Consider the following 14,445-nt stretch of genomic DNA (forward strand, 5'->3'; position numbering starts at 1 on the left):
GATCTCTGCACAAACATCAAATATCTGAGGCTTCCCTCTGCATAAAAGCAACTTTTGCTAGAATTGTAAGAAGGAGAAAATACTTTTTAAAGTTTCAGTGTCTTTGAAATATTTCTGTGGGACCTACAATTTGAAGTACCTTTTCTTTTTTTAAAGAACCATAGTGAACTTCATTACCCCAAATCTATTTAAATGTAAATAGCACATCAAAAAGGGATCAAAACAAGCATGAGAGGTCTAATTCACCTTAGGTAAAAGTCTCTCTCAGATAACAAAGTTATACCAAAAATAATTTAAGTGATAATTGTTTATGAAAACCATGAAATACATTTTTTTCTTCAAGGACTGCAAATACAATGAACATGCATGTCTGTTCTTGAGAAACTCGTAGCGAAAGCTGCTGCACATTTTACTTAGAGCGTAATTCAGGCAGGCAGCAAGCAAAAAACCAATTTTTATTAAAAAGCCAGTAATCCTAAATGAACATTAAGGATTCTCCTTTGGGAAGCATTCAGGTTTGCAGAAGCAGAAGCTAAGAGCACTTTTTTTTTTTTAAGGAATAAGTTTGCTCTTACCTGACCAAGCTCTTGAGTGCGAGGCTCTCTCCAGCCAATGTCCCTGTCTTCTGAAGATGACCTGCATCAAGCATCCTCATATATAGAGCTTTAGAGCAGGAAAGAGGCAAACAATATCATCAAGGACATCCAGAATAATTGGTGGGGAGCAAAACAAACAAAGTATGGTTTCTGGTGACTTCCACTGCAAATATTTCCCTGGAGATGTTGGGTGTTAGGTAAGTCATTGCGCAACAATCCCTGGGTGCAGAGGCAGACCCAGCCAGCCCTGGGTGCCAGTCCCCCCACTGCTACCTTGTTTAGTACATCAGCCTTTTGGGCTTGCTCACGTGTCAAGATGCGGAGATGGCTGAAAAGTCGTGCCCTGATAAAATACCTTTTTTTTTTTTTTTTCAAATACAATTGAGGTCTTGCCTGAAAAATGTGTCAAAATACTGGCCACCCCTCGCTGATAAGTACTTCTACAGTTCTTGGTGCTGCAGTACTGAGTGCTTTACCTTTACGGTAAGCCCATGCAGAGGGGATGCATGACACATTATGGGTGATAAATGAAGGACCAGGCAGCACCTTTCTCAGTGTAAAGCCAGACCGTGGAGACAGTAACAGAGCCGGATGGTCACTGTCCAGGCCATCAGGACATGCCCAGCTTTCCCATCCTGACGTGCTTACAAACTGTGACCTTACCCAACATTTATCAAAGCCAACAGCACCTGTCCAGTGACCTGAATGGCTCGTAATCCATCTGATAACTGAGGAAAAGGAGGTATTGAGTTGGGAAGGAATAGTGACACCATGATAAGGCATATCGATCAGGTGTCACGGCTTTACAGCTACCCTGAGCTGACAGACTCTTCGGAGAGGCACCATCTGATTCGGCAATGCTGCACTGGTCTAACTGGCATGGCGTCATTTCTAGGTCTTTCACCTTGGCCTCAGAGCATTCCAGGAGGACTGGAGGTGGGATGCGCAGTCACGGGGAGATACCGTTGAGAGGATGATGCCATTGACCACGAAGCCAGGGAGTTCCCAGGCTGGAGCTCATTGGCTGTGGATCATTTTGAAGTCCTGGAGGGACTGTTGGTCCCAATGTAGACATATCAAGAGAGGTAGCCTCCCTGCCACACCACCTCATGCAAGGAATGTGCTGCAGGAGAGGAACAGCCATGCACCTGGCCAGGGTTAGCTCCATTCAGGCCCTCGCCCTCTCAGATTTCTGGCCAGGTTTTTTCCGTGCCTAAAAATTGTGTCCCACCCGGTCCATCATGGCTCTTTTACTGCCAGATAATTTACTGCTACAGGCAGGAGAAAAGGTGAAAAATTTCTGCTGAGCCAACATGTCATGTGCACCCACAGCCATGCTGGCTTTTCCCCTTTCGCCCCGTCCCCGATCACCAGCACCACACAGATACACAGAGCCGCTGCCTCGCGCTGCACCAGAGCAGCAGCTCTTTGGGGCAAGAAAAAGAAAACCCTCCTCTGTGGGCGACCGACCGAACGCGGCCCCTGTGCGCAGATCGTGTCCCAGTGTGCACAGCCGAGGCTGTCCGTGGCGGGGGGGGGTGCATTGACCAAGGGGACAGCGGTGAACTGTTCGCTCCCCTGATGTGCTCATTAACAACACACGGGGCTGCCCCCCATCACTGAAGAATAATAGTCCAGAAAAATGCTTGCTCAGACTTAATACTTTCTGCAAACTTGGAAATAAGTATTTGCAGCAGATTAGCCAGCTTTTGTCACACATTAATTCCGGCTTTAAAAAATATCCTAGCTAAGGGCCAAGGAAGGGATGGCAAAGGTGCCAAAGTACTTAAGGAGTTGTCACCTCTCCTTGCAACCTGATCAGCCAGACACCTCAGGAGCACAAAGCCCAGCTGTCATGGCTAGATCATGACATTTGATAAGGTGGAAGAGACTGTTAACAAGATGGTATTATGTTATCATCCCTCCTGAATCACTTCATACTTTGGGCAATCACTATACGAAACCTGAATTACCATAAAGACAGACTTGATAATGGTCAGCACACCGTAAAGTGGCACTTTGGCACCGCAGCGAATAGCTTCTGAGCAGTGACCTTTCAGGCATGACAGTAACTTGGCCTCTCACCAGCCGTTGCTGAATGCAGAGGTCTCAGACAATTAAATATTTTTGATAAACGAAAGCAGATTCCCATAAAGAGAATGACATCGCGGGGTCCAGGTCTCGCTAAAGCAACTTTCAAAGCCCCAAGGACACAAAGCCAAATCACTGTGTGAGGACAGAAACACAGAGTAAACCAGAACGGACTGGGTCAAAGGGAGAAGAATAGGACTGACGTGAACAGACGCTGCTTTGATGCTCGGATCACCTGGAAACTGAGACCTAAGGGCAGGCAGTAAGAGGGACGTACCCCCGAGAAGCGTTAGAGACCTTAACCTCAGCAAGAGGGCCATAGGCTCTGGCCGGGGCAGGCGAAGCGAAATGCATTAGCCCTGGGTGAAAAACGAGACGGTTCTGCTCTGCTCTCCCCTTGATGGCATCATCCAGATGTGGCCCTTCTGCCCGAGGAAACCATCTCCGTGGGGACCGCTGAGCCAGGGCAGGCTTGGCTTGCTCTCTCATTCCTCTGGGACCGTTAGCTGTGAGAGGCCGGTACATCCCCTGCTGCTGGGGGGATCAGGGCTGCCGGGGTCCGCGTACAGCTCCCGGGGACAATGCTGGTGCCTGTGCGTGTCCGAGGGCTGCACCTCCGCCACGTGCCCCAGGGCACCAAATACCAGTTACGTGATAGTGCAGCTTGGCAGCGTGGTTAAGTGTTTAATGAAAAAATAACTAGGTGCCCCCTGAGCTTTCCAGCCTTGATTTCTCCTAGGAGGGCTGCGCGCAGATATTTTGATTCATTTTTGTTCTTCTTAAGGGAATTCAGACTCAAACTGCTCGATTGTTTATTAGCTAATGCAAGAACAATAGGGGAAATCTCTTAAAAAAACGTGCTTGGCATTGACAATGTTTGCAGCGAAATGAAGAGAGAAGGCACCATAAACACCAGTCCTCACGGGGAGCTGGTTTTACGGCTGCTTTCCTCATTGCTTAGGACTCCTGAGGAGGACAATTCCTTACACGCGTTGCAGAACAAATGCCTGCTGGGTCTGGCAGCGCACACAAGAAAACAAATGGAGTTCTCAGAGCCTGCCTCACAGCGAGATTTTCTAGGGGACAATTTCTTAGAAACACAATGATCTTTTCAAAGATATCCTTAATTCTGCACCAGCTACCTGTCACCACGAAAAATGTTCAAATCATGTTGGCTCGATGAAATCAAGATCGAAGCTGTTTATTGACTTACTAATGACAGGTAATTATCCAGCAGTCACTGAACTATACGCTTGGGATCAGTATCTGCGATGCAGCCAATAAACCACGATGCTAGGCACTTCTGAAATATTAAAAAACACACGGAGATGTCTAAATGCCCATCTCTAACTCATCCCAAGCAGTCCTAATCCCACACAGATGACTGCAGACGCACTCCCCTCCTCTCGCAGCACATGCACCCCGGGAGCAGGGGGGTGCCCTTCTTGCACCCCCATCCTGCAGGAGATGTGGGTGCTGCATCCCGACAGCAGCCCACGCTGCTGCCTGCAGCACACTAATGCACGTGCTATTTCTGTTGCAAGTGTGATTTATTTAGGGACCAGCCCTTTCAAGAAATACCTCCTCTGCCCAGACATGCCCAGCTGGCTCCACTAGACGCACGGCAGGCCAGAGTCTCCTCATAGGACGATGGGGTCTTTTTATTTCAGCTTGTGGAGTCAAACTATTGAAAAGTCAAGGAAAGAGGGAGAAACGCCCCAGGAACCCCAGCACCCTTACTGCTCCCACTCCCACCCGGTCCCGCTGGGTCCTTGCAGCAGTGGCGGGTTGCAGCCGTACCTCCCGCACCTCAGGTCTCTGTGAGGGGCACGTCCAGCACTAGAGCATTCTGCAGATTTAAAAATAAAAAGCACACGGGCAGGATTTAGCAGTTGCTTCCATGCTCAGATGTGACGGACTAACGGCACTAACTCCAGCGATGACCCAGGGCACAGCAAAACCACCACGCGAGTGTGCCTACCTCGAACCCGCTGATGTTCGCCCGCTGGTAGGTGATGCCCAGCAGGTCGGGCAGGGGGACCCCTCCGCGCAGCACCCCTGGAACGAGCAGGAGCCGCTGTCAGAGGCGCTCCGGCCATGGCGGGCGCTGCCGGCATCTCCGGCGCTTCCCTGCCTGCCTGCCCTTGTGCTGCCTGCCCGTGCCTGCCGAAGGTCTGGCAAGGGGTTTGGGGAATACTCAGAAGGAAAATTGGCAGGGCTGGAATTTCTGGGTTTTGTATCTTAGCACGAATAAAATCTCTGCTTTTAGCATAATTTCCACATGAGTTAAGCAGATAAATTGATGTTCCAGGGTGGGGTTTTTTACTGACACTTTGGCTGTTTTCAGGCATGGTACAGAGGGACATGTCAATTTTTGGCGACTTCAGAAAGGCAAAGATCTTACAAAAACTGCTCCCAGTTATTTATGGCAAGTGGGTTTGCTTTTAAGGACAGGAACAATGTTCAAAGAGGCTTCAGAGCAGAAGCCTGCATCCTCTGCAGTGGATCTGTTCTGCGTGGGCAGATCTCTCCTGCCTGTGAAGGAGTGGGCACGCCGGAGCCCCGACCAGCAGGCATTGCCCTCCTCCAGCTCCCGCTGCAAACCCCGCGGGTGCAAAACAGCCGGCAAGCGATTTTCCTGGCAGAGTCACTCACAGCCTTGAGGGCAGGAAAAGCATGCAAGGTCAGCCAGGCAATGCCATTTCCAAAAAAACCCGAAAAGATAACAACAGTCTATAGGAAAAGAAATGAGAACTATTTTCCCCATGCAGATAGCGAATCCTCAGATGAAGTAGCCGTGCTTACTGTTGATCGATGGCACATAAGCCACATGAATAATATCTGCCAAAACTCCTTTCAGTGGAAGCTCCTGAAACACAGAGAAGTGGGGTAAACCACCCATCGCTCTGCATGCCAGCAGCCGCGTCCCCCGGGCTCACCCCATCAATTCATCCAGCACCTTCTCCAATCACAGGAAAACTGCAAATGTCCCCCCGAGCCAAATGGGAACATTTGAGAAATTCTGAATTCCCATGAAGGCCCCATGATGCCCCAAAAGCCCCAGATGAGCCTGTTCCCAGCCCCAGCAGCACTCTGCTCTCTGCCCTACAGTTGGTGCCGGGCACCCAGGCACCGTCCTTGCAGCCCGAAGCCCGGCTGCAAGACAGACGTTATCACACTCGCCCTCCCAAGTGTCCCTATCTCAGCGTCAGGACTAGAGGGAGGTGAGGAGTTGAAGATCCAGCACACGCGACCTCAGCCCAGCCCAGCCCACGCTCCCACCCCACCGGTGCCGCAGGGGCCAAAACTCTCCCATGAATGAACATGGTGCATTACGAGCAGGGACCCCTTTCCGGAGCATTCACGCCTGTGGGCAAATGGTTTTGGCAGTTGGTTTGTCAATTGTTATTCCTTGAAATGTTATTCCCTGAAATAACATTCTGATCTTCAGCATTCAGTTCGGTTTTCTTGGGTTGTTTTTAACGGATCTGTTCTTGATAATGAAAGCAGCAGGACGAGGCTCCGGGGAGCAAATTCCCGGTACCGCATTACGCAAACTGCCAGCACAGAGATTCACAGCAGCGACCCCAGCCCTACGCGCGGCACAGACCACCCAACTCACGTCAAACGTCCCGAGGGAGGAGGAAGCCAAGGCCACCCGAGACAGGCTATGGGGAGAGGAAAGGCACAGCATCATTCACCTCCCGCAGCCCCCCGGCGAGCTGCCCGGTCGCCCTCAGCAAACTCCTCGCCCAGATCTTGGCCTCCAGCAAACCTCCCCCTTGCACCAGAGGTGCCGTGGCTCCGCCAGCCCCCCTCCAAGAAGGGGCTGCTTCCCACCAACAGCGTTTTCTCCATCCCGAACCAAGTGCAGCTCTTCAAACTCAAAGAGCAAAAACCCAAACAGGTTTTAGGTCAGTTGGATTACGTCATGTTGACCCTCATCTGTTTTTAAATAGCTGTTAGTAAAAGCTATAAAAACATCATGCAGAGACAGCAAATGTTCCTTCTGAAAATGCATGGCTGAGACGCAGCGTGTGGCCTCCCCAGCAGCCCAGGGACTGTCACTCTGCTGGTGGTGGCACTGGGGACCAGCAGCTGCATTACCTTTGCAGAGCGAGGGAGAGCCGCAGCTTTTCTTCTGCAATGGCAAACTGTGCCTCCAGGTTGCTGTGCTGCAAGGGGAAAGGGAAAGGGAGTCCCCACCGGGTCCCCCCCGACCGCTCCAGCCTCACAGGACCCCCTGGCCAGGCATCCCCCTGGCAGATGTCCCTGCCTGCTGTCCCGCATCTCTCGCTCCACTGTTGGCGCGGGTTTGCTGGCTCAAGGCAGGGGTGACCACGTTCAGCCCTCGCCAACTGCAAAAGGCTTCAACTCACAACATCCAGGACAAAGAGGGATTCGGGAGCAGAGTTTGAAGGCGAAACCCAAAATTCGGCGGTGCTGAAGAGCTGCACAAAGCTTTTGTCTGTGGTTATGGTCACCACTGGTGCTTTCGCTTCTCGCATTTCAATCACCACTGGGTGCGATGGAGGCAGCACCCTGGAAATCTGTGGAGAGTCAAAGCAAAGGGGGACATTCCCTTTCCTTCCCAGTTGACTGCTCAGGGGATTATCCTAGTGGGTGCTGAGCATCGGTGACATTCACCAAAGTCAGTTGGAGTCAGCCAAGCTGCTCCATACTGCTCAGTAGTACATCCCTTAAATAATCTTATTAAGAAAAGTTTTACTAATAAAATAAAGAGAGCACCAGTTTGACCTTGGGGAAAAGGTTCCCAGCATGTCTTTGTGAAAGGAGAGCAGCTTTACCTGCTGCCATCAGTAGCCTGGGATGACCCACAGACCGGTAGGATCAAGCAAAGTCCACCCACCTCAGGGATGAGGGCTCCAAGCATTGTGGTCACCAGCGGGGGAAGCCCAAGAACCTGTTGAGAAAGCGTCACAGGGCAGGGACTTAATGCACTCACTTTGGGGGGGGGGAGTTCAACACGGGGAAGGGAAGAGGCATAGACAGCGCCTGGATCTGCCTTGAACATGGGTATAGATTTCTTTAGTGGTCTCTTGAGGAACATCTCAAGCCCAAACCGTGCACCATGTTATTGCTGATGTCCAGGTTGAAGGACGCCTGCAGAACAGAGAGCTCCGCACTCAGGAAGTTTGCAGACAGGATGAGCTGGGTAGCAGCATCCCTCTTTGGTGGCAGAGAAGCAAGAGATGGGTGGTCCATGGGAAGGTCAACCTCCTTTCCCTCCTTTTGGTGGAGAATGGTCTAAAAGGACCAGTAAGAAGAGCCATGTCAGAGAGCAGACGTCTGTTTCCAGGATTTGCATTTGGCGCAGGTACAAGGTACTGGATGCTTTGCTCTGTAGTCTCAGCAATGAAACAGAGCAATAAACTCTACAGAAAACAACGAGCCGAGGCGGTGGTTAGATGATATAATGCAACCAGCACACGTCTGCACCCCTCTGCTGCCCAAGGCTGAGAAGGACAATGCCTCCGAGCAAATGGATGTCAGCAACATCACCGCTCCAAGACCCGGCGCCAGGCAGCAGCACTCACCTTCAAATCCAGCTCTATGAAAGTTTCACTTGTCATTGGGGGGTTCAGCAGAGCGTACCAGAGGGTCCCAGCAGTCCCAAGAGGGATCTCGGCTGCATGGAAGCAAAGCGGGATGCTTAAGCAGAAGGTGCACACTCTGCACTGGGGGAGAGCGTTCACAGGCACCAAACGGCCGGTTCACAAGTGCCATTTACGGCTTTGGTGGGCTCCTGCCTCCCTGCAAGCCTCTGTGGTGCCAGGCTCTCCCGAACCTGCACCGAGGAGGGGGTGGATATTCACGTGGCCCCCATTGGGGTTTGTCCCCGCCTGGTCCCAGTCAGGGCTCAGCAGATTGTCTATCCTCAGTGACAGATCTGCGCTTTCCCTTGCCCGGGGAAGGGAAGGAGATGGGTGAGATGGATGCCGACTTACAAGTCATGGTGGTGAATTTTGCATTCACAAGGTTGAGCACCACATCCACGGCTGGACACAGCTGCAGGGCGAGAAGAAAGGCGTGAGAAAACCTTGCACGGAGGCTTCTGATGGGAGCAGAGCTTTGCGGCTGCCAGACCAGCGCAGCTCCCACCCTGAAGCACAAGGACCCTTCATTATCGATTACCCAGACAAGGGCTTGCCTCATTTTTCTCTGTCCCTGGTTGAATTAGGTTATTCTGGAGTAAACCTGCCTTAAGCTGAGCAAAGAACAGGGCCAGACCCCACTGCAGATATCTGACTAAAGCAGACCGACTTCATGACACGTGTTAAGAGGCTGCGAGTCTGCCCTTTGACAAGCCTTTAGGAACAAGCGTGCTCAGCATTGAGATCAGCTCTGCCCGAGCATCGCATCCCTAACCGCCGGGCTGGGACGAGGAGGCTTTAGGCAGTGACAGTGCCTTTGCTGCGGGTGTTGGCTGCATAAAAACCAGCTCAAAATGCTCCCCTCTACCAGCCTGCAAGCTCCTTTCTGTGGCAAAACTGTGAAACCTGTTACGGCGCAGTGAGGAGGAGGAGGAGATGATCTCCGGGAAACAAGGATGGGAGGAGGACCGGACTTACCAGACCTGGCAGCACTTTCTGAAGGGTGCTGTCCAGAAACTTGCTCGTGACTTTGGGCAGCATGCTGGGCAGAGACAACACGTCAGCCGACACGGCCATTATGCACATAGCAATAATTATTTACTAAAGATCAAAAAGGAAGTCAGGTGCTAAAGAAACCTATCTGGTATGGATTAGGCAAAAATATGCCTAATGTCTAACAAAAGACATTTTCTCTCTTTACAAACCTTTTCTCAAGAATGCCATCTTCTGGTTTTAAACAAAGCTAAAGCTTTCCATGCCTAAAAGAAGCTCTGGTATCCCAGGAGTACAGCACTAAAATGAGGACTGATGCCAAAGACGAGCATTGCATGGAGCAACACAGACAGAGCTGGCCTGAATTTGTCCATAAAAGATTTTGGGTTTCTTAGTGGGAAAAACGAACAATGAAAAGTATTTGTGTTCTGCAGAAACCCGCACCTGGAGACTGAAAGATTTAACAATGCTTTTACCTACCTCTTAGGAATTATTAATATTGGCAAATCATCGCTGCGGTCCTTTGGGACTCACCTGCCGGGGAGGTTGGTTTTAACGCTAACGAGAGCGATGTGGCAGTTCCTGGAGCTGAACCTGGGGATGCCCGCGGCGTCCTGCCACAGCCGGCTACCGGCCGTCAGGTTTGCGGCCAGAGCGATTTCCACGTTTCCACCTGTAAAGCTGCTCAGAGCAAAGCTCGGTCACCGCAGGGCAAACCCCCGGGAGCGAGCGAGCCCACCCCAGCCCCGCCAGCGGCTCTCCCCCACGGGTGCCAGCTCCCACCCACCTTTTCCCAGCAACGGTCATTTGGACTAAGACGGCCATGAAGAGCCCCGAGCCCGGCAAGAGTGCCAGCGAAATCACTGGGGGACAGAGATCTTTCACTTTTAGCCTGCAGAAAAAAAAAAACAGAAGAAAAGAGCTGGGAAAGAGGACCCCGCAGACCAGCCAGGTCGGGCTGCTTATGTCAGTCACCTATCGCTGATATTGCCATCACCATCTTTATTCTTCCACTTCTTGTTTGAACTTCCCATTTAAATACACTTTTAAATTTAAATTTAGAAATATGTTTCTTCCTAACAAAAGGATTGCAGGGTTTAATTTTCAAAATAGTTGAAAAACGTTTTGGCATTCAAAACATCTCCATGCTTTCACCCAGCACAAATCTGCGGGATGAAGGGCCAGCTCTGATCCCCCAGAAATTCTGGGGTTCCCTCAGGATATCATTGACAAAAGCCGGGCACCCCTGGCTTTGAGAGCAAACCCCACCGGCGCCGCAGAGCCACTGCAGCAGTCCCCAGCCAGCGCTGAAGCAGGAGCTGACGCGCTTTGTTGCCTTTAAGTTATAGTTTCTCCATGTATTTGCAGACACAACCATGCAGAAAATCACCGGCTTTAATATCACACTTGTTAGCGGGGAGTGATTCGTTTCTGCCTCCAGGCTGACACTTCCCAACCTTCTGCTTTTATTTTCTCATTCCCAGGTTCAGGCTCGTGGTGTAACGCTGCTGATCATCACTCACCCTGAGATGCCTTTGATGGGTTTGGCGTTTGGCTTTTTTTTTGCAGCTTCCTCTGCCAGTTTCTGCAGAACATCACTCTCATTCCAAGCAGTGGAGATGGCTGGAAGATTTGCACAAGAAGAGGAGTTCAGCACAAAACCCCCAGGGAGGAGCCTGTGCCGGAGGGTGAGGGGCCTCAGCACCCTCCACCATACCCTATAAAACGTCGTTATTAACATATTCCCGTTCCAACACACTCAGGCACCATCAGGACACAACGTGTGCCATAAATTCAGATTACCAGCACTCTTTGCCCTCCCTGGGTAGCAGCTGGAGCTCGGCGAGTGCTTGCTGGGCACGCCATGCAATTTTAGACGTGAAGCACGGGGTGCATTTTCAGGTTCCCACCTTAACGTACCAGTGAGACAACCCGCGTGCCCACGTCGGGGCATCACAGCCGTGGGCTCCCGCTTGCAGCGTCCCACACGGGACGCGCAGACTGCAGGGAAGCAGCTCCTGCTGTGGATTAAGGGCAGTGCCTGGAGCCCGCCCGGCTGGCGGCACTCGGCAGCTGGGGATGTGCTCGGGGGTGCAGGCTGGGCAGCAGCGAAAGGCGGCTTCCTTGCTGCGATGCAGCCGGTGCACCGCTGCCCGCTTGTCTGCACAGACAGACTCGTGTCCACACACAGACGCTAACGTGGCTGAGCACTTACCGCGGTCGATCATTCCAAGATCGATCCTGATGACAGCTCCCGGGTCATCAGCTCCTCCCGACCATGCCAGCCAGCTGCCAAGGAATAAGATGCACCAAATCCTTGACATCTTCTGATCCAGTACAGCTGCTTACAGAGCTCCAGGGGCAGCAGAGGCTTACAGGAGTATGTGGGCTTCAACAGACAGAGAGAAACAATGAGCTGGAGACGGTTCTCAAACTGCACATCAGGGGCTAAACACTGCAGTCATGCTAGAGGAAAGTGAGCAGGGTTCCGTGCAAGTCTGTCAGAGCTACACTAGTCAAAACACAGCCTGAATACAACAATCACTACCCAAAATTCCAATGTCTGAACACCCCAGAGCAGCCACACCAGGACATGCCTGTGTCATGCACCACCCGCCCCGTGGTCGGTACCCAAGCGGGGCGCTAAGCCTTCCTCTTTACAAGAACCAGAACTGCTCATGATGCCTAAAACCTGCCGTAGAGAAAGGGCTGGAGCTGCCTGATGGAGCACACGGCCCACTGGGTCTCAGGGCCACCTCGAGCCCTGGCCCCAGGAGTGGCAGGAGAGCTCACGGCTGTTGGCCACGGCAGTGGCACAAGGCATGATGAGCCCCTCCGCGGGCTATGGACATGGCTCCACCACTCTGCTCCCTCTCGGCCTCCCACTTCTCACTTGCACTGGAGGGAAATGACGTGAGCTGCTGCACCTCGCCATTACAGGGACTCCTGCAGGGAAGGGCCCTGCCATCACCTCACCTGGTTCTTCTCCGGTGGAGAGTCCCCAGAGGTTGTCCAGGCTTTGCACTGATCTCCTGGAGAGAGGCAAGAAACAGCCTCTATATAAATCCTGACTGAGAAAGAGGAAAAACCAAAAGAATGAAAGGGCTGGGTAATTACTGTGGTGTAAGCTAATACCCGAGTGTTTCTGACATCTGCCAACACAAATAATTTCACTAATAAATTTGGAAGTCCGGATAAGCCCTCCAGCCTCGGGTACCAGGCACGTGCTCCCAGCAGGCTGAAGCCAGGTCTCTTGCTCAATGCCCAGGAAGAGCCAACGGAGACTTGCACGTCAAGTCCAAAAGAAAAACCTGATCTGTTTAATTACATGGTACAGACAGAAGTGGGGCAAGGAGAAACCTAAGACATGTAATAGTAAATTCTGCTTTTGGAGATACCCGCATAACTGCAACTCTTGGGATGAGTGGCTCTTGCTCCCCAAAGTTTCATGGAGCTTGTGCAAACCCTGGGGGAGGACATGACATCAGCTGGTGGATAACCCAGTGGGAATTGTGATAATCTCGGTAATACCCTTACTGATTTACATCTTATCTAACAGGAGTGTAAGATTTATAGATAACTCCAGATAAAGAACCCACCACGCCAGAAAGATGCTTTTGTGCTAGTAACTTGATCAGTCATTATGCTGCAAGCTGACATCTAATTAAGCCTCCACAGGGATCATCAGGTCCAGAACAGCTCTTCAAGAGGAGAAAATCCACATCTAAGCACCATGGTGCCATCTCGCCCTGGCAGCTTATCCCCAGCCCCTTGCACTGCTGTAAACGATAATAACGCTCCACAGATAAATCTCCAGTATTGCTTGGGGAAGAGCTGCTGATATTACCTATACTGCAACAAGGTATAGCAGGGGCCAATTTCAAACCGCTGCTCTAAAACACAGCAAAGACTTAATTCTCAGAGACATTTCCAAGTTGTGTCTGAGTCCCTACCCATGGCAGATGCCACAAAACGCCTCCCGCAGCCCCAGGGGACTCGTCTGCAGGTTACAACCTTCTCGATGGATTTACCTTTCTGAACACAGTTCTTGTCTCTAAAGGGGCTGCACGCATCAGCACAGAAGTGTAAATCCTGCTCTCCCTCAGTAGGCTGCTAGACATACATCTTCATATTTTCTCTTGACACTGCTATTTGGATGCCTTCAATGGAAATGCACAACGTGGCTGAGACTCTGCTTTTCTTCTTAGCATTTCTCTGTCATGCTGAGAAGGAAAGCAACACAGCGCTGGTGAGAGCCAAAGGCTTTGAACGTGTCAAAACGCACCTGGAACCAGCGCTCAATAACTCACTTCGCCAATGCACAAAGGACAATGGTTGCCTCCCCGGGCAGCAGGTGTTTCAACAAGTGCTGAACACCTTATCCCATTGCCAAGGGATTCAGACCGAAATGGGCAATTCAACCCTCTCTGGAAGACTGGTCACGCCTCAAAGTTGAAATCACAAATATCGGGGGGGGGAAGTCAGAACACAGAGCATGAAGGAGAGCTGGGTGAGACCATGAAGGATGCGCTTACATGGCATCTGCAGGTAGTCCACGCTCTGTCCTCCAGGCCAAAAGGAAGCCAGGGGAACACGGTGGACCCCAAGCATAGGAAGGAGAGGGACTGTGACTCCCTTCCATGAACGCTTTCACTGCTTGTAGAGACATTGTCAAAGAGGGTGAACGTCACCCACCGTTATTTCCACAAGTTTTAATAAATATTGCCAGTGGCTTTTGGTTGGGAATGGGTTATAAAGAGGAAGGAGTTATTGCACATGGGCCATTCTGGAGGTTAGAGGAGATACCTTAAAAAAGAATTGATCTTCTGTCTGGTCTAAAACTCCCTGAACCCAACAGAAACACTCCTTTTGCCTTCAACAGACTTACCCAGGACTGAAGGAAATGGAGGGCATCCTTGATGAATTGCCGAGACCTCCTGCAGCGCGACACGTGCAGGTCTCATCCCTTCTGGTCTGAGCTGCCCAGCCGGGAGAGCAACGCAAACCACAGCAGCTTCTTGCTGGTGTGGTCGTGCTGGCGGCTGTCCCTGTGGTGTTCGGAAGAAACCATGGCTGTAGAGCAAAGAGACCGATGTTCACTTTTGAACAATGTTTGATTTCTTGGCACCCTCCACCCAGAGACCTTTCTT

At 51.3% G+C, this 14,445-nt stretch overlaps 1 protein-coding gene across 1 annotated transcript; it reads right to left on the reverse strand.

Annotated features, from left to right (window-relative positions):
• Positions 1-4,497: 4,497 nt before the first annotated feature.
• On the reverse strand, positions 4,498-11,975 carry BPIFB6 (BPI fold containing family B member 6). Its single transcript, XM_059827389.1, has 17 exons — positions 11,927-11,975; positions 11,672-11,684; positions 11,511-11,584; positions 10,819-10,918; positions 10,083-10,187; positions 9,830-9,976; positions 9,281-9,344; positions 8,657-8,717; positions 8,246-8,337; positions 7,779-7,955; positions 7,558-7,611; positions 7,067-7,237; positions 6,795-6,862; positions 6,310-6,355; positions 5,493-5,556; positions 4,669-4,745; positions 4,498-4,536 (listed from the first exon to the last, which is right to left on the reverse strand). Exons 1-17 carry the CDS (start codon positions 11,973-11,975, stop codon positions 4,498-4,500), a joined length of 1,401 nt encoding a protein of 466 aa, XP_059683372.1.
• Positions 11,976-14,445: the final 2,470 nt, after the last annotated feature.

The sequence above is a fragment of the Gavia stellata genome, chromosome 20 (genome assembly GCF_030936135.1).
Source record: "Gavia stellata isolate bGavSte3 chromosome 20, bGavSte3.hap2, whole genome shotgun sequence".
Lineage (NCBI taxonomy): Eukaryota > Metazoa > Chordata > Aves > Gaviiformes > Gaviidae > Gavia > Gavia stellata.

Excerpts from the sequence above, each read along its gene's own strand:
- BPIFB6 (XM_059827389.1), bottom strand. The coding sequence starts at position 11,975 with ATGAGCAGTTCTGGTTCTTGTAAAGAGGAAGGCTTAGCGCCCCGCTTG. Across the intron at positions 10,919-11,510 it reads TCTTGGAATGATCGACCGCG|CCATCTCCACTGCTTGGAAT; the intron begins GTAAGTGCTCAG and ends CAAATCTTCCAG. Across the intron at positions 4,537-4,668 it reads CGAACATCAGCGGGTTCGAG|AATGCTCTAGTGCTGGACGT; the intron begins GTAGGCACACTC and ends TTAAATCTGCAG.